Raw genomic sequence first — 18,617 nt, 5'->3', positions numbered from 1 at the left:
TTACTAGAGATGTGCATCTTTCCCTTTCAAGATGATTCGATACATGGGCTCCGATACGATACAGGAACGATACTTTTTTGTTTGAAAAGATATGGTTGGATGCGATGCACTAACATTTGTTTCATAAACACATTCAAAAAGCAAACATTGCCCCCCAACTGGTAGTGGTGCCCAGTTTCCCTTATGGCTCAGCTCAGGTGCCTACATCCACTATACTGTTCAAAAGTTTGGGGTCACTTAGAAATGTCCTTGTTTTTAAAAGAAAAGCAATTTTTTTGTCCATTAAAATAACATCAAATTGATCAGAAATACAGCGTAGACATTGTTAATGTTGTAAACGACTATTGTTTTTTTATGTGTTATCTACATAATGGGCCTCTGTAAACCTATCCGCAACCATCACTCCTGTGTTCCAATGGCACGTTGTGTTAGCTAATACAAGTTTATAATTTTAAAAGGCTAATTGATCATTAATTAGATAATAATTTTGCAATTATGTTAGCACAGCTGAAAACGGTTCTGCTGATTAAAGAAGCAATAAAACGGGCCTTCTTTAGACTAGTTGAGTATCTGGAGCATCAGCATTTGTGGGTTCAATTACAGGCTCAAAATGGCTAGTGTATATGGTGGATGTAGGCACCTGAGCTGAGCCATAAGGGAAACTTGATATCTACCAACACACTACCAGTTAGGGGGCAATGTTTGCATTTTGTCTCCCCCCCACCATCACCCACTAATGAATGTCATTTTTGCAGATTAAAAGTGTTACAGCAAGTAATTTATCAACATTTATCTGTAAAAATTAGCTATGACATAGCTAATGAATATATAGCACAACTTTGGATTCCACCCCCATCTAATAATCAAATGGTTAGTGAGATTCTCTTCTTCTGCCGCTTCAACTGTGCAGTGCGGGTAGAAAAAGTGATTGCTGTCCTCGTTATGAAATGATCAACTTTACCCTGTATATCTACAAATGACCATATACTGATTGCTTCAAGCAAAACTAGCACAATTATTGCTGATGGTGAACCTGAACAACGGAAATAAGATGTAATGTAAACCCTGATCAGCATAAATAGCCAGATGAGTTGTGCAAACACCATTTTCAAAAGCGCATTATATAAAAATAACCTATCAAATTACACCGGTTGTCACTCAACTAATCAAGACTAAGATTGTGCAAGCAATTTTACAAACATTTGAATGCTATCCTGTGACACGTAGATGTGTCAGATCGGGGCCTGCCTCTCGTTGGTGGGCGCGCAAAGTTGCGCACAGCATGCAGTTTGACTAGGCTACTAATATTGCCTGGGGTTGTTTGGMATGCAAAATGACGTGTAGATCAATGACTGTCAACATAATGGCATGCTAAGTTCGACCCTTAAGGAGAGGAAGCAGTGGTCACAAAATATGAGGTATTTTCTGAAGGTAGAAAGAAAGTAATTTGAGCAGCCCCAAAAAATTATGAACAGGCGATTTGTAACGTTTGAATTGATTTTCTGACCTATGAATGCTACATTTGGATCGGTTTGGGGTCCCGTGTACCAATGCGCTCATATCTTAAAACATTTAATCCGGGGAACGACGCGTATCGGTGAATCATTACATCCCTAGGTTTTACAATACAACTTCAGAATCCTTACAGTGGAAATTCATGCAATAATGAGAACAGCATTCAGTCTGGTTTAACCAGGGTTGTATTCATTAGTGCATACCGCAGCAAAATGCTTTGCAACTGAACATGAAAACAAGCATTTCTTATTGGACAAAGTCAGGTAGGTGAGGCTATAGGTTTCTACCCGTTTCGGGTAGACCCAGGCTAACATAAGAGAAGTATCTAACAAGTTCCCAGCCAGCTGTGGGTCGAGAGTGGTGTTGTGGTGATACGTACCCATGCCAGCCTGTGGGTTGAGAGAGTGGCGTTACGTACCCATTCATAGGTGATGACTTGATTGGCTCTCTCCTGGATGGGGTTGAGCGGGGGCAGGGCGACATTGACCCGGCTGTTGGCTGAGTCGGCAACTTTGGCCTTCAGGCTGGCGCCGGGGCAGCGAGGGTTGGCGGCCGCCGTGATGTCATCCAGGTCTAGGTCCTGCTCGTTGGCTAGGTTCTCCTTCTGAAGGGTCTCGTACAGCACGTCAGGATGGTTCCAGATCTACGCACACATCAATGGACTGACTTCAATAATGTTACTGATTCCAGGTTAAGATCGGGGTGTATATCCTGGCTATGCTAACTAACCCACAGCAGTACCCTATCTTCACTATGGTCTATGGCAGAGGTATTCAACTCTTACCCTATGAGGTCCGCAGCCTGCTGGTTTTCTGTTCTAACTGATAATTAATTGCACCCACTAAATCAGTCTCTAATTGAAAAAATGCAGTGGAACTGACTTTGAGGTCCAGAGTTGAGTTTGAGTGGTCTGTGGTATGCCTGCCTGCCTGTCTGTCTCTGTCTAATCCCACAGCACCAGTACAGCAATCTCAGCCTCACCTTGCAGCAGACGCAGAAGGCCTTGAGTGGGTTGAGGCCCAGCCAGCCGCTGTTGCCTGCCTCTCTGAAGCGGTTCATAAACTCAGTGTAAAGGGCCCTCTGCAGGGGCGACAGGCGCACCATGATCACATGCTCTTCCTTGGAGGGGAGCTGGTCCCTCAGTACGTCGTGGCCTCGCCTGGGACAGACACAGATTATTATCAGACTGCATATACACCTAACCAATCCTTCACAGATCTATAGGAGAGAGTAGGGGCTAAGAGTGAGGGGTTGATTTAGGATGAGAAACCATATTTGACAAGAGAGAGGATAGAGAAATCGAGAAAGAGAGAGTGAGAGAGACAGAAAGAGCGATATAAAAAGCAAAGGGTAGGAGAGGTAGGTGAATAAAAAAAAAAAAGTCTGCACTCACCTCTGGACGAAGCCCTCCAGCAGACTATGGAGAACGTGACTTCGATATCTCATCACCCTGGCATCCTGCGGCGTGCTGTCCACACACTGCCCGTTTAGAATGGGCCTCTCGAACATGTTACTGAACTCCTGCCTGGTGCCCAGGAAATCAGGCCTGACAAAGTCCACCATGCACCAGTACTCTATTAGGTTGTTCTGGAGGGGGTATCCTGTGAGGACCACACGTCGCCTGGAGCGGATGTTTTTCAGGGCCTGCGAGGTGCTGGCGTGGCAGTTCTTAATGCGGTGGCCCTCATCACAGATCACCACGTCTGGACCGGGTCTGGCCAGGGCCTTCTCCATACCTAGGAGGAGTGAGAGAGTAAAACACAGGTTGGGAGAATGTGTGTGTGTGTAGGTGTGTGAGAAAAATTATGATGAATGGATAAAATAATAACGTTCTCTGATCTATTATTAGTAGTAGAATGTCATTGCAATTCATCACCCGTGGCATTTTAATATTGTAATTTATGCCGTTTTTTTCCCAAGGCATTACTCATCCAGTGTCAGCCTACAGTATTGTATCATTATATTGGTGATACATTATCTCATATTCATAAAGCTTCTCAGAGTCAGTTTTGCATTTCAGATCACAATAAATAATATTAGCTGGACATGTGGGACCTGATCCTAGATCAGCACTCCTAATTTGAAACTACTACTACTCCGGCCCCAGAACACCTATAGTGGGCCCTGCAGCGACCTCTAACCACTGACCCCTTACCCTTCATGAGCTCCTGCTGCCTCTCCTCTTCGTCCAGGTCGATGATGACGGGTCCCTGGGGCTTCTTAGACTTCCTCTTCTTGCCTGTCACAAAGCTCTTCTTCAGGGACAGCAGGCGGTACATCTCATACCCCATCAGGAGGACACCTCCATCCCTGGACCAGTCCTCCACTACCTTAGCCCGAGCCACCGTGGTTCTGTAGGGCACACACAATCACAGCATTATACTTATCTTATAAAAAACAATCAATCAATCAATTAATCATAATCACTAGTTAACTACACATGGATTACTAGTTTATCTAGCGTGTCCTGCGTTGCATATAATCGATGCTGTGCGTATCGTCGCTCCAATGTGTACCTAACCATAAACATAATTGCCTTTCTTAAAATCAATACACAGAAGTATATATTTTTTAAACCTGCATATTTAGCTAAAAGAAATCCAGGTTAGCAGGCAATATTAACCAGGTGAAATTGTGTCACTTCTCTTGCGTTCATTGCACGCAGTCAGTGTATATGCAACAGTTTGGGCCGCCTAATTTGCCAGAATTTTACGTAATTATGACATAACATTGAAGGTTGTGCAATGTAACAGCAATATTTAGACTTAGGGATGCCACCCGTTAGATAAAATACGGAACGGTTCCGTATTTCACTGAAAGAATAAACGTCTTGTTTTCGAGATGATAGTTTCCGGATTCTACCATATTAGTGACCTAAGGCTCGTATTTCTGTGTGTTATTATGTTATAACTAAGTCTATGATTTGATAGAGCAGTCTGACTGAGCGGTGGTAGGCAGCAGCAGGCTCGTAAGCATTCATTCAAACAGCACTTTCCTGCGTTTTGCCAGAAGCTCTTCGCTGTGCTTCAAGCCTATCAACTCCCGAGATTAGGCTGGTGTAACCGATGTGAAATGGCTAGCTAGTTAGCGGGGTGCGCGCTAATAGCGTTTCAAACGTCACTCGCTCTGAGACTTGGCGTAGTTATTCCCCTTGATCTGCATGGGTAACGCTGCTTCGAGGGTGGGTGTTGTCGTTGTGTTCCTGGTTTGAGCCCAGGTAGGAGCGAGGAGAGGGATGGAAGCTATACTGTTACACTGGCAATACTAAAGTGCCTATAAGAACATCCAATATTCAAAGGGTAATAAAATACAAATGGTATAGAGAGAAATAGTCCTATAATTCCTACAACCAAAAACTTCTTACCTGGGAATATTGAAGACTAATGTTAAAAGGAACCACCAGCTTTCATATGTTCTCATGTTCTGAGCAAGGAACTTAAACATTAGCTTGCTTACATGGCACATATTGCACTTTTACCTTCTCCAACACTTTGTTTTTGCATTATTTGAACCAAATTGAACATGTTTCATTATTTATTTGAGGCTAAATTGATTTTATTGATGTATTATATTAAGTTAAAATAAGTGTTCATTCACACACACACACACACACAGTGCAGTGTGTTAGTCAGCTTTACAATATAAAATGTGACATACTTGTGCTCGTCATTGAGGATGTGGACTCTGAAAGTGCGTCCTGTGAGGATGGCAGGGTCACTATCAGGGGGAAGGGCCTCTTGGGTGGGAAGCCACAGGTTAAACTCCGCCAGCCAGTTCTGAAGGGTGTTCACCTGGGGAGAAAGAGAGAGATAAAGACACAGCTGTGCTCACAGACAGACACACACACAGAGAGACACACAGGGGAGATGAACAGAGAGCAATGGGAGAATAGAGACAGAAAGCAAGAGAAGAGAGCGAGACACACTCATCATCTCCTTAACGGTCTACTCACAGGGACGATGGCCAGTACGGTGTGGGCCCCGGTGTGTCTGAGCAGGATGTCTATAAAGGAGATGACTTGCAGGGTCTTGCCCAGACCCATGCTGTGGGCCAGGATACAGCCAAACCCGCTGCTGCCCTTATAGCGCTCCAGAGACTCCACCAGGTTATCATAGAGGAACCGGATCCCACCAACCTGGGAGGGAGGGAGAGAGGAAGGAAAGAAGGGGGTGGAAAGAGATGGAGCGAGAGAGGGGGAGGTAAGTGGGGGAAGGAGTGAGAAGGAGATGAGGGATGGAGGAAGAGAGAATGAACTCAATTAAATAACGCATGCAGTCAAGGCACTTTTACTTGTACCCGGTCTGCCTTTGTGACACCATCTCCCATGTTGCAGCAGTGTGTGTGTGTGAGTTAGTGTACCTGGTGAGGTTTGACGTCACGTGCCAGTTGTGGGGTGAGGTACAGGTCTTTCTCCCCTGTGGGGTGCTGCTGTCTGTGTGTGTGTGTGTTAGTTAACGTACCTGGTGAGGTTTGACAGCGCGGGACAGCTGTGGGGCAAGGCTTCCTCCTCTGCAGGGTGCTGCTGTGTGTGTGTGTGCGCACGTGCATTAGTTAACGTACCTGGTGAGGTTTGACGGCACGGGCCAGCTGTGGGGCGAGGAACAGGTCTTCCTCCTCTGCGGGGTGGTTGATATTAACTAGGACCCTCCCCTGGGCATCTGGTTGGTTGAGCGAGTCGTTGATGTGCGCGCCGCTGCTCTCCGCCGTGCCCCCCACACCTTCGTCCTCGTCCTCATTGGCCGACTCACTGCTGATCTGCAGGGCATCGTCGTCCCCGGAGCTCAGCTCGATCACGTCTGGGAGGAATTTGATTGATTAGATGTATTTATTATTCGGGTAAACGACACAGTTAAAAACAACAAAATAACACACTTTTTCCACTGTGGTCCTGGAGAGAGGAAAATTGATATTCATAGTTCATGCCATTAAGCGTTCGTAACCTGACAGCTAACCAATTACTGTGTATATATATTCCTGTTGGTGCAACCAAGGAACGTTATAACTTTAAGGTTCTACCTATAAAGTTCTTTGCCCTTGTGGAGATCTGAGAGGATTGGACAGGTCTAAGAAATATGTTAATAGCGCCGCCTTACCTTCTGATAGATAGGCTATGGGGAAGTTACACCATATTGCTTACACCAATCAAATAGTCTCAGATCTCCACAAGTGCATAGGGTCTCGGGGTTCAATTTGTGACACAGACAGAGAGTTGTGGTTGTTCCCTTTGTTTGAGCAGTCCTCCTACAGTCTTACCGTCTCTGATAGCAGGTCTGACAGCGGGTCTGATAGCCAGTCTGATAATGGGGATAGCTGGTGGCTTGACATCCTCCTGCTTCTCCTCCTCCTCACTGCTGTCACTGCTGTCCAGGCAGATGACGTCCTGCCTGGCTAGGAAAGCAGCCTCTAACGACCCCTGACCTTGACAATCCTCCTCCCCAGGCCTCAACACCGATTCTATTGGAGGAGAGGGGGAAATGCACAGAGAATAATGAGAGAAAGAGAAAGAAAGAGAGAAAGACACAGACAGGCAGAGCAGGATACGGGTAACACGGAACCCAAACCGGCTGCATGCGTGCGCCATCGTGCATAAATTTATTTTGTCCCCCCACACCAAACGCGATCAGGACACGCAGGTTAAAATATCAAAACAAACTCTGAACCAATGACATTCATTTGGGGACCGGTCGAAAAGCATTAAACATTTATGGCAATTTAGCTTGCACTTGCTAGCTAATGTGTCCTATTTAGCTTCCTTGCTGTTGCTAGCTAATTTCACCTGATATATAAACATTAGGTTGTTATTTTACCTGAAATGCACAAGGTACTCTACTCCGACAATTAATCCACACTAGAGGTCGACCGATTATGATTTTCCAATGCCGATATCGGTATCGGCGTTGGAAAATCATAATCGGTCGACCTCTAGTGTGGATTAATTGTCGGAGTAGATGACCTTGTTATTTTATCTGAAATGCACATTGGAGAACCAAAAAAAGCAGATACCGATTATTCGGCCGATTTAAAAAAAAATGTATTTGTAATAATGACAATTACAACAATACTGAATGAACACTTATTTTAACTTAATATAATACATCAATAAAGATGAATGTAGCCCAAATAAATAATGAAACATGTTCAATTTGGTTTAAATAATGCAAAAACAAAGTGTTGGAGAAAAAAAGAAAGTAGAAGTCAATATGTGCCATGTAAGAAAGCTAACGTTTAAGTTCCTTGGTCAGAACATGAACATATGAAAGCTGGTGGTTCCTTTTAACATGAGTCTTCAATATTCCCAGGTAAGAAGTTTTAGGTTTAGTTATTATAGGAATTATAGGACTATTTCTCTCTATACGATTTGTATTTCATATACCTTTGACTATTGGATGTTCTTATAGGCACTTTAGTATTGCCAGTGTAACAGTATATCTTCAATCCCTCTCCTCGCCGCTACCTGGGCTCGAACCAGGAACACAATCGACAACAGCCACCCTCGAAAGCCAGCGTTACCTCATGGCAGAGCAAGGGAACAAACTACTCCCAGTTTCAGAGCGAGTGACGTTTGAAAAACGTATAGAGCGCACCCCGCTAACTAGGTAGCCATTTCACATCTGGTTACACCAGCCTAATCTCGGGAGTTGATAGGCTTGAAGTCATAAAACAGCGCAATGCTTGAAGTATTGTGAAGAGCTGCTGGCAAAAGCAGTAAAGTGCTGTTTGAATGAATGCTTACGAGCCTGCTGCTGCCTACCATCGCTCAGTCAGACTGCTCTATCAAATCATAGACTTAATTATAACATAATAACACACAGAAATACGAGCCTTAGGTCATTAATATGGTCGAATTCGGAAACTATCATCTCGAAAACAAAACGTTTATTCTTTTTCAGTGAAATACGGAACGGTTCCGTATTTATCTACGGGGTGGCATCCATAAGTCTAAATAATCCTGTTACATTGCCACAACCTAATGTTATGTCTATAATTACGTAAAATTCTGGCAAATTAGTTCGCAATGAGCCAGGCGGCCCAAACTGTTGCTATAACCTGACTCTGCTTGCAATGAACGAAGAGAAGTGACAAATTTCACCTGGTTAATATTGCCTGCTAACCTGGATTTCTTCTAGCTAATATGCAGGTTTAAAATATATTACTTCTGTGTATTGATTTTAAGAAAGGCATTGATGTTTAAGGTTAGGTTACACGTTGGAGCAAACGACAGTCTTTTTCGCGAATGCACACCGCATCGATCATATGCAACGCAGAGACTCTTAGATAAACTAGTAATGATCATACCATGTGTAGTTATAACTAGTGATTATGATTGATTGATTGTTTTTTAAGATAAGTTTAATGCTAGCTAGCAATTTTATCTTGGCTTCTTACTGCAATTTGCGTAACAGGCAGGCTCCTTCGTGAGGCAGGTGGTTAGAGGCGTTGGACTAGTTTACCGTAGGTTGCATATTAAATCCCTGAGCTGACAAAGGTAAAAATCTGTCGTTCTGCCCCTGAACAAGACAATTAGCCACTGTCCTAGGCCGTCATTGACAATAAAAATGTGTTTCTTAACTGACTTGCCTAGTTAAATAAGGTGTAATTTTTTTTAATTAAATCGCAAAATTCGGCGTCAAAAATCCGTTCCGATTGTTATGCAAACTAGAAATCGGCCCAATTATCGTCATTCCGATTAATCGGTCTAACCTCTAATCCACACATAAAAACGGTCAACCGAATAGTTTCTAGTCATCTCTCCTCCTTCCAGGCCTTTTCATCATTTAACTTATATGGTGATTGGCATCTAAACATTCATAGTATTACCACGACAACCGGCAACAGTTCGTCTTTCATGTGGTTATAACCAATGAGGAGATGGCACGTGGGTACCTGCTTCTACAAACCAATGAAGAGATGGGAGAGGCAGGACTTGCAGCGCGATCTGCGTCAGAAATAAGAATGACTTCTATTTAAGCCCTTGGCAACGCAGACGCTCATTGGCGCGCGCGAGCAGTGTGGGTGCAATAATTGAATAACATAGATTCCTACATTTATTTTGCAACAAGCACGCGACGTGAGCGGTGTAGTCAGGGTATAAGTGAAAGATCGAAAGAGAAGGGATGAGCACAGTACATCAGAAAGTATTACATTTTTTTGGGGGGGCTTTGTCTAAAATGTACTAAAATTATCTATTTGACATAGGCATTGGTTGTTTCGCAAGAAAACCGACATGTGCACAACTATGGGGCAAAACAGACGGGGTTGGCTTAGATTGTTGACAATATATCGACAATATATCAACTATATTTTGTCTCCAATGTTTACTGAAAACCCAAATACATTTGCACAATGAGCACTTGTCTCAAATATATTGTTACAGTTGTTGGTTAGCTAGCTAGTGAAGTTTTGCCGTATTAGCATAGACGTGATATGAGTCAAAACATGGTATCTAGAACAAGATAAAACTAGCTGAAAAGTGCCACCTACAATTCCCCACATTACAGCTTCTTGCTAGCTATCTAGACATTCAGAATCACAACCCCACACAGACCTCTGCCCCAACTAAATGTTAATAAAACAGTTTGACAGTGTTTATGAGTGCACCCCATAAAAAAAGAGGCACCAGTAGAAGTGGTGCTACAGTCAAAGGCTCCATGTGTAGCAAGTGAAGTGGGAGATTTCTAATCAATGGTAAATGGAATTTAAATAACCAAATTAAGTTGGCTAAATGAGAAGGCGTAGGCTAAAATGATCAACCAACAAGTAGGCCGTTTCATATGAATAGAGTTGTTGTAGACAAGGACGCCTCAAAATAGCCTCAATTAGCCTTGCTACTTTAGCTAGCTAGTTGGCTACTGTAGCTAGCTAGCTTCTTTACAACGATTTGATGCAGCAAATACAGGCCGCAACAAGTTTGTCTAACTAGCACAATTCGGTTTGGTTACTTTCTCCCTTAGTCCTACACACATTGACTGTCACATTCAATGGCCCACCACCGCTCCATCTCACTACTCATCGCATGAACCACACATACTCAGCGACACCTTCTCTGTCAAGAGTGTCTTGCATTGACAGCCCCCCCCTCCCCCCCCAGAATGTATTTTCCTTTGTCCAGGGTGGTTTGGGCGTAGAACTACACCTGCGGGGAGGAACAATTCTGTCGACACGTGGTGCGCTCATAGCTTCCTTCCTCCCTGCTCGCTCCAGACGCCCTCCAGCCTCTCTAACTCCCCTGCTGGGTGCGGCTTGGCTCACTGCTTTCCATCTGGTAGCTCTTAGCAGTTCCTTTCGGAGGAGAGTCAGCAGCACGGGGTTCACTGCGGGGAGTAGGCAGGTACTTGTTCAGACGATCGAGCACAGTTAAGACTTGCGTTAAAGCTAACGCAGTCGCTAGAGCCAGCCGAGGTGTCACAGGTTAAAGGAAGACCGAGAGAGACAGGAATCTCACTGATCCTCGCGCCTTTGATCAGACAGAGGCCGGAACAAGGTTTAGAGGACCAATCACAAACGACACCAGATTAACAAGCAGGAGCCGTGTTAGAAGAGACTAGGTACAGGCATGACGGTCAGAGGTAGAGATCAACCGGACCGGGTCAACGAAGGAGGCGATGAAAGAACGGGTCAGAAGGGAGGGGCCAGCGGGTAGAAACGCGTCCGAGGACGGTCAGAGAGAGAGGGCGCCTCGAGCGTCAGAGGAGAGGGAGCCGCGGTCAGTAGAGCAGAGTTCGTGCCGGGTGCAGAGGAGCAGAGAGGCCGGAGTCAACGTGAGGATGGGGGACGGCCCAGCAGGAGGAGCCCGGCGGACTCTGGCGATCAGAATGATCGATGACGGGACGCACTGGGTGGGAAGAGTTCCTCACTGGCAAGTGTCTACAGAGGAGGGGTCCAGGCGGAGCATGCGCCACACAGGGGGTCCGAGGTCAGAAGAGAGAGATGAGGACGGAGTCAGAGCGTAGAGGGGGATCGTCCAGGGAGAGGCAGGATCGGTCGAGACGTAGAGGACGGACGGGTCAGCAGAGCAGGACGTTCCCCAGAGAAAGAGGATGGGTAAGAGGAGAGGAGGGGGATAGGTTAGAAGAGAGGGTGCATTATACATTGGCACCACCCTATCAAACAAATACCTGATGTTCTTCCTCATGTGTGCTGGTTTAGAGGTCTTAGCAGGCTTAGGGTCCTTAGACTTGGTGGCCCTCGGTTTCTTATTTTTGCCCGCAGAGGGCTTGTTCTGGCTGGGGCTCTCAGGACCGGACGAAGGGGCCTGGGACTTTGAAGCCTTGGAGGCCCTTGGTTTCTTCTTTTTGCCCGCAGAGGGCTTGTCCTGGCTGGGGCTCTCAGGACCGGACGAAGGGGCCTGGGACTTTGAAGCCTTGGATGCCCTTGGTTTCTTATTTTTGCCCGCAGGGGGCTTGTCCTGGCTGGGGCTCTCAGGACGGGACGGGGGCTGGGAGCGAGACGCAGGTCTCGAGTTGGGCTGGGAGGAAGGCCTGGAGGCGGGCTTTTTGTCCACAGAGGGCTTGTCCTGGCTGGGGCTCTCAGGACGGGACGGGGGCTGGGAGCGAGACGCAGGTCTCGAGTTGGGCTGGGAGGAAGGCCTGGAGGCGGGCTGAGACGGGGGCCCAGAGGGAGGCTCTTCCGAGGGTGAGGTAGCTGAGGGRGAGTCCCTCCCTCCCTGGGTCTCCATCTCTGTACTGCCATGGCCACTCTCTGGCCGCTCTGTGGAACAGAGGAGCAGAGAATGACATCAATCAGTCAACTAATTATTAAATCAGTGTCTGGGAAACTGGCCAATAGGGTTAGAGAAATAGACAAACCCTTTTGGGAAAGCATTGTTTGTTGGGAATTTTCTCCAATTCCCCTTGGACAATTGGACATATTGAATGGTGTTGAATGCATTCAGTTGTACAACTGACTAGATATCCCCCTTTCCCTTACCAAAGCATTGGTTGATCAGTTTCTGGGGTACTTTCAATGGAGAATCTCAATTGAACAAAATTCTTAGTCCAGGATCAGGCTTAATGATGTGTCTGGGAAATCGTCCTTAAATCCTAACTATTGTATTCTTTTATGAGCCAAATAATCATTTTCTCTATGGTTCATTCATGGCTGTTACTGTCTGACCCCAGTAAGACATGTTACATACAATGTCTCTGTCCCAAATGGAACTATTCTCTTAATAGTGCACTACTTTTTACAAGAGCCCAATGGGCCCTGCTCAAAGGTACAGCACTAGAAAGAGAATAGGGTGCCATTTGGGACGCATCCAGTGTCTTCATTAGTCTCCCATCCTTCTAGGCAGCCAGGCTGTGAGACTTAGTGGGGCCTTGCCTGGTGTTCCTTACCCCTGGAAGCCTCTCACATTCTTGGCATTGAACACATAGTTTGGAGGCGTTGCTCAGAGCAGATGCAGGCAGCTCCAGGCTGGAAGTTTCATTCCAGCAGCATTCATCAAAACCTGCATTCTCCTGCCTGTGGTTCTGTCTGTTCTAACATGTTGTTGACACTAGTCCGTCTGTAACAATGTGGGACACGGTGCCTCTGAAGACTCTCTCCAAGTGCCTGGCTCACTACCTGACTGTTGTGTGTCCCAAATGGCACTCTATACCCTCTGTAGTGCACTCCTTTTGACCAGGTACCATAGGCACAATGTAGGGAATAGGGTGCCATTGGGGACACATACTCTGTGTAATTCATTGGTTGACTACATAAGTTCACATTTTAAATAAAGATATTTTGCGTCAGACTGCTGTACAACCATTTTAAAACAGACTCAGCGATATGACGTTGCCCTGAGCAGCAGGATGAACTGAGAATATTGAGCGCAATGCAAGACGATGCACTCGCACAGAGTATCTGCACATGTGGATGGGTACGGTTCGCTCTGCTGCAACGTGGTAGCTGCAGCACAACAACAGTGGACAAGTGCTGTTTACTTTATGTATCACCTATTCTACCTTTAACAAATATAGTATTTAAAGTGAATTAGAATTACTTCTAGAATGTGGTCTTCTGTTCTGACTGGTATTAATTGTGAGTAGTAAACTAGAGGCAACTTCCACGGATTTGACACATTCCCCCCCGCCACTCACCGACTGCATCATCTTCATCATCCCCATCGTTGTCACCATCATCATCAATCTCCTCCTCTTCCAGATCTTCCTCTTCACTGTTAATGCTAGGGTCCAGGTCACTTCCTGAGATCGATTCTTCAGACATGGCGTCCCGCAGAGCTCAGAGAGCATTACCTACACATCCTCACTTGGGGTACCTGCAATCAAATAGAGTACACATCGCTTTAGCCATTATGTCTAACAACAAAGCAGAGACCCCATTTAAAGGGGTAGTTGACCTAGGCTAATTCAGGGTAAGGAAACAAATATGTAATTTTGGCGAACTCTCTTTAAGCTTCGCAAAATGTGTGGAGTTCATTGTTGTGAAGTGGGCTGTCTTGTTGGGGGTTAGAAAACAGAACGAAAATGTGGAAAAACAACAAAAGCATGATAACATAAATCACATTAGCAAGTAGATCATTATCAATCACATGGTTTCATTTTCACTTTCGTCATCTAAGACAGAGAAGTGCTTGCAATAGAACAATACAGTAAATTATAAACTGTCATCACTTTACTCTGCCCTCTTCCAAAGCTTGCATTCTCAAAGAGTCAGAGAGAAAAGAGTAAAAGGAGCTTGTGTGTGTGTGTGTGTATTTATGTGTGTGAGCGAGAAACAGAGAGAGTGTGAGCGAGCTGGCCAATTACATAAGAGCTAAGTTACATAACTGGCCATTGCCACTCAGGCTGTGCCTTCCCTTGAACAGGCTAACCCAATAGACACACAGAGCATGGTCTCTCTGCCCCTTTCTCTCACCTCACTCACATACAAAAGCCTACATACAGTCTCAGTGCAGGTCAGACACTGTTCCTTCAGATGAATATGAAACGACTGTTTCAGGTCTGAGTGTCACAGATCCCACCCACACAGGCAAGATAGACATTCTCTCACGCACTTTAAGTCTACTGTTCTCCTATTAATGAAAGATGCAGAGTGTGCTGCAAAGCTAGAAATTAGATATTTTATGTCATGTATCTTATAAATGTGTGGAGCAGCAAACTTGGCAAGGCTCATACTTGGTTTATAAGAGTTGACGGGCAAACTACAGCGCCTTCAGAAAGAATTCACACCTCCTGACTTTTTCCACATTTTGTTATGTTACAACCTGAATTTAAAATGGATTACATTTAGATGTTGTGTCACTGGCCTACACACAATACCCYATTACGTCAAAGTGGAATTATGTTTTTCAACATTTTTACAAATGAATTAAAAAGGAAAAGCTGAAATGTCTTGAGTCAATAAGCTAGTGTTTCCAAACTCAGTCCTCGGGAGCCCAAAGGGTGCACGTTTTGGTTTTTGCCCCCAGTACTACACAGCTGATTCAAATAATCAACTCATCTTTAAGCTTTAAATATTTAAATATTCTGTGTAGTGCTCGGGAAAAAAACAAAACGTGCACCTCATGGAGTCCCGTGAACAGAGTTTGGGAAACACTGCAATAAGTATTCAAACCCAGCGTCATGACAAGCCTAAATAAGTTCAGCAGTAAAAAGGTGCTTAACAAGTCACATAAGTTGCATGGACTCACTCTGTGTGCAATAATAGTCATTCAAAAATCATGTTAAACACTATCTGATCTCTGTACCCCACACATACAATTATTTGTAAGGTCCCTCAGTCAAGCAGTGACTTTCTAACACAGGTTCAACCACAAAACCAGGGAGGTTATCCAATGCCTCGCAAAGAAGGGCACCAATTGGTAGATGGGTAAAAATAAAATAAAAAGCAGAAATGAATATCCCTTTGAGCATGGTGAGGTCAATTAATTACACTTTGGATAGTGTAGCAATACACCCAGTCAGTACAAAGATACAGGCGTCCTTCCTAACTCACTACAGACCCTGGAAACCGCTCTTGGATTTCACTGAGGCCAATGGTGACTTTATTAAAACAGTTAGAGTTTAATGGCTGTGATAGGAGAAAACTGAGGATTGACCAACAACATTGTAGTTACTCCACAATACTAACCTAAATGACAGAGTGAAAAGAAAGCTTGTACAGAATAAAAATATTTCAAAACACGCATCCTGTTTGCAATAAGGCACTACAATAAAAAAAAAAGGCAAAAAATGTGGCATAGAAATTAACTTTATGTCCTGAATACAAAGCGTTATGTTTGGGGGGCAAATCCAACACAACACATCACGGAGTACCACTCCACATATTTTCAAGCCTGGTGGTGGCTGCATCATGTTATGGGTATGCTTGTCATCAGCAAGCACAAGGGAGGTTTTTCTTTGGATAAAAATAAACGGAATAGAGCTAAGCACAGGCAACATCCTTGAGGAAAACCTTGATCAGTCTGCTTTCCAACAGACAAATTCACCTTTCAGCAGGGCAATAACCTAAAACACAAGGCTAAATATACACTGGAGTTGCTTACCAAAACAACACTGGATGTTCCTGAGTGGCCTAGTTACAGTTGACTTAAATCTGCTTGAAAATTAATGGCAAGACTTGAAAATGGCTGTCTAGCAATGAGCAACAACCAGATTTATGATTTTTTTTTAAAAGAGCAATGTGTAAATGTTGTACAATCCAGGTGTGCAAAGTTGTAATCGCTGCCAAAGGTGATTCTAACATGTATTGACTCAAGGGTGTGAATAGTCATATAAACGGAGATATTTCTGTATTTCATTTTCAATACATTTGCAAACATTCCTAGAAACATGTTTTCACTTTTCCATTACGGGGCATTGTGTGTAGATGGGTAAGATTATATATTTTTTAATCCATTTTGAATTCAGGCTGTAACAACAAAAATTGGAAAAGTCTAGGGGTATGAATACTTTCTGAAGGCACTGTCTGTGATGATTACCCATCCAAATGAATCCAATATGCACAAAACCATTTTTTTTACCATTTCCCTCATACTAGTGCTGTCATAAATAGGTGTTACAGGTGTTACATAAAGGTGTTACATACACAATACTTGACATGGTTATTTGGTCTGCCACTTATTGAGTTTACATAACCCGTGTAATTGATAGGTTATATTAATGAAATGTGAAGTTAATGACATGTTATGTAATTGATAGGTTATGTTAATCAATTACAATGTTTTTCATATTTGGATCAACTATAAAAGCCTCCATAAAAGGAGGCTTGTATAATGCAGAGATGACACTTTACTTAAATATGTATTTTATTTAAGATATTAGAAACACAATGTTGAAGACCCCTSTCAACTAAAATCAACACTTATAGTTAGTTTGGGATAAATTATTTGCCTTCAGTAAGTTTAAGAAAAATTGCTTTGTGCCTTGTAATTCTGTTACCAAAAACCCACGTCTCAGAAATGTTCTAATTTCTCTCCCTCGTGGAGGATAATTAAAGTTCACAGAAGTAACAAGTAAAGGTAGACCTACCAATTAGTTGTAGTGTTTTACAGATTTTTTATAAATTAATTTAACTAGGCAAGTCAGTTAAAAACAAATTCTCATTTTACAATGATGGCCTACCCCAGCCAAACCCTCCCCTAACCCGGACGACGCTGGGCCAATTGTGCGCCGCCCTATGGGACTCCCAATCACGGCCGGTTGTGATACAGCACGGGACCGAACCAGGGTCTGTAGTGACGCCTCTAGCACTGAGATGCAGTGCCTTAGACCGCTGCGCCACTCAGGAGCCCTGACATCAAGTTTGTTTAGGAATTATTAAATGATTAAAACTCTAATTTCCCCCCACAAAAAAAGTAACGGAATTTCTGCATTGAATTAGCTACAATGGGAAATCATAGTAGTCACAAACCACAGTTTGCCACTGTCCTCCCACTGACATACTGTTATGTTCAGCTCCTAAGTTTTTTTCTTCTTATATTTCTGTCATATGGTGCTCAAAGCAAGACTGTGAAAACAGTCTGGACAACTCTCCCTCTCACTCACTCTCTCGCCAGTTAATGTCACCTACCCTCTTTCCATTTACTGTAGCATCCTGAAAAGTAGTTGAAATCTGGTAAGTCAGCCCTGGCCAGACCAAATCTGAATCAATCATAGACATCTATGTTTCACAAGTTTGGACAGCACAGTAGAGAAGTTGTATGATTTGTTAAACTTAAAATCAATGGCTTTTGTTTGGCATGCATTTTAAAGTGAAAAATTAGTCAAATCGTAATTCTGTTACCGTGGAATTGCCTATATCTATCTCGCTAGCTGTGTTATTCAGGTTTTCTATGTAGGCTAACAGGGACTGTATTCATAAAGCGACTCAGAGTAGGAGTGCTGATCTAGGACCAGGTTCCCATTGTTCTTAAATTATTATATAAAAGGCTAAACTGATCATAGACCAGCTTTGTGGATAGGGGCCCAGAGCTGATTGAGAGAATACTAGAGGTGAAAACCTTGTGTAAAAAACAAAATATAGTGTCAAATCTGACAGAGGAAGGAAGCTGCAGCATTGAACACAGTCAGAATCACAGATCGCCGCCTGCCTCTCAAACCCTATGAATCTCAACATTCAGTTACTTTGTGATCGGTATCCATGGTGAACCCAGATAGAGTCAGCCGATACATTGAAAGGTTTTCAATAATACATGCATGTCCAACATAAAATATTTATACATTCCTGCACAGCTGCTTACAAAATATGAACTGTATCGCCATGAGCAGCATGTGAATAATACCTCTCCTCCTGCATATCAAACTATGATCCCAAGGCAATAATTGTGTGTTATTTGAATTTAGATTTAAGAAAACATAACTTCCTCTCCCACACACTACTATTGAGCCATAGTGCAGTGTGTTACATAAACATGCTAAATAAATGCAAAATATTATATCCAACTCTAGCTTCTGTAAGTAGCTATGACGAACAACCATAAATAGGTAGCCGATACCTGGCTTACTTGTTTTCTGATCCCACCCTTCTAACGTTTAATATGTTTTTAGCTAGCGAACATAAACATTATAAAAAATGTATAATCGACTAATATTAGCAAGCAAACCAGATACTGGGYTTTTGAACGCTAATCTGGGTTGGAACATTGCTAAGAAATAGCT

General features: G+C 43.7%; 1 protein-coding gene across 1 annotated transcript in view; it reads right to left on the bottom strand.

Moving 5' to 3' along the window:
- LOC111970732 (helicase ARIP4) overlaps positions 1 to 18,617 on the bottom strand; it is a 28,061-nt gene that overhangs the window by 8,931 nt on the left and 513 nt on the right. Inside the window, exons 2-12 of the mRNA XM_023997502.2 lie at positions 13,596 to 13,774; positions 11,631 to 12,222; positions 11,241 to 11,379; positions 6,769 to 7,135; positions 6,076 to 6,311; positions 5,468 to 5,650; positions 5,173 to 5,306; positions 3,671 to 3,867; positions 2,909 to 3,251; positions 2,497 to 2,674; positions 1,934 to 2,158 (exon numbers count right to left, since the gene is read on the bottom strand). Coding sequence (XP_023853270.2) covers positions 1,934 to 2,158; positions 2,497 to 2,674; positions 2,909 to 3,251; positions 3,671 to 3,867; positions 5,173 to 5,306; positions 5,468 to 5,650; positions 6,076 to 6,311; positions 6,769 to 7,135; positions 11,241 to 11,379; positions 11,631 to 12,222; positions 13,596 to 13,722 — 2,721 coding nt within the window. The 5' untranslated portion in view covers positions 13,723 to 13,774. The remainder of the gene's footprint in view (positions 1 to 1,933; positions 2,159 to 2,496; positions 2,675 to 2,908; positions 3,252 to 3,670; positions 3,868 to 5,172; positions 5,307 to 5,467; positions 5,651 to 6,075; positions 6,312 to 6,768; positions 7,136 to 11,240; positions 11,380 to 11,630; positions 12,223 to 13,595; positions 13,775 to 18,617) is intronic.

Source organism: Salvelinus sp. IW2-2015, linkage group LG11 (genome assembly GCF_002910315.2).
Source record: "Salvelinus sp. IW2-2015 linkage group LG11, ASM291031v2, whole genome shotgun sequence".
NCBI lineage: Eukaryota > Metazoa > Chordata > Actinopteri > Salmoniformes > Salmonidae > Salvelinus > Salvelinus sp. IW2-2015.
The sequence above is the reverse complement of the archived record's forward strand: the minus strand, read 5'-3'. Positions and strand labels throughout refer to the sequence as shown.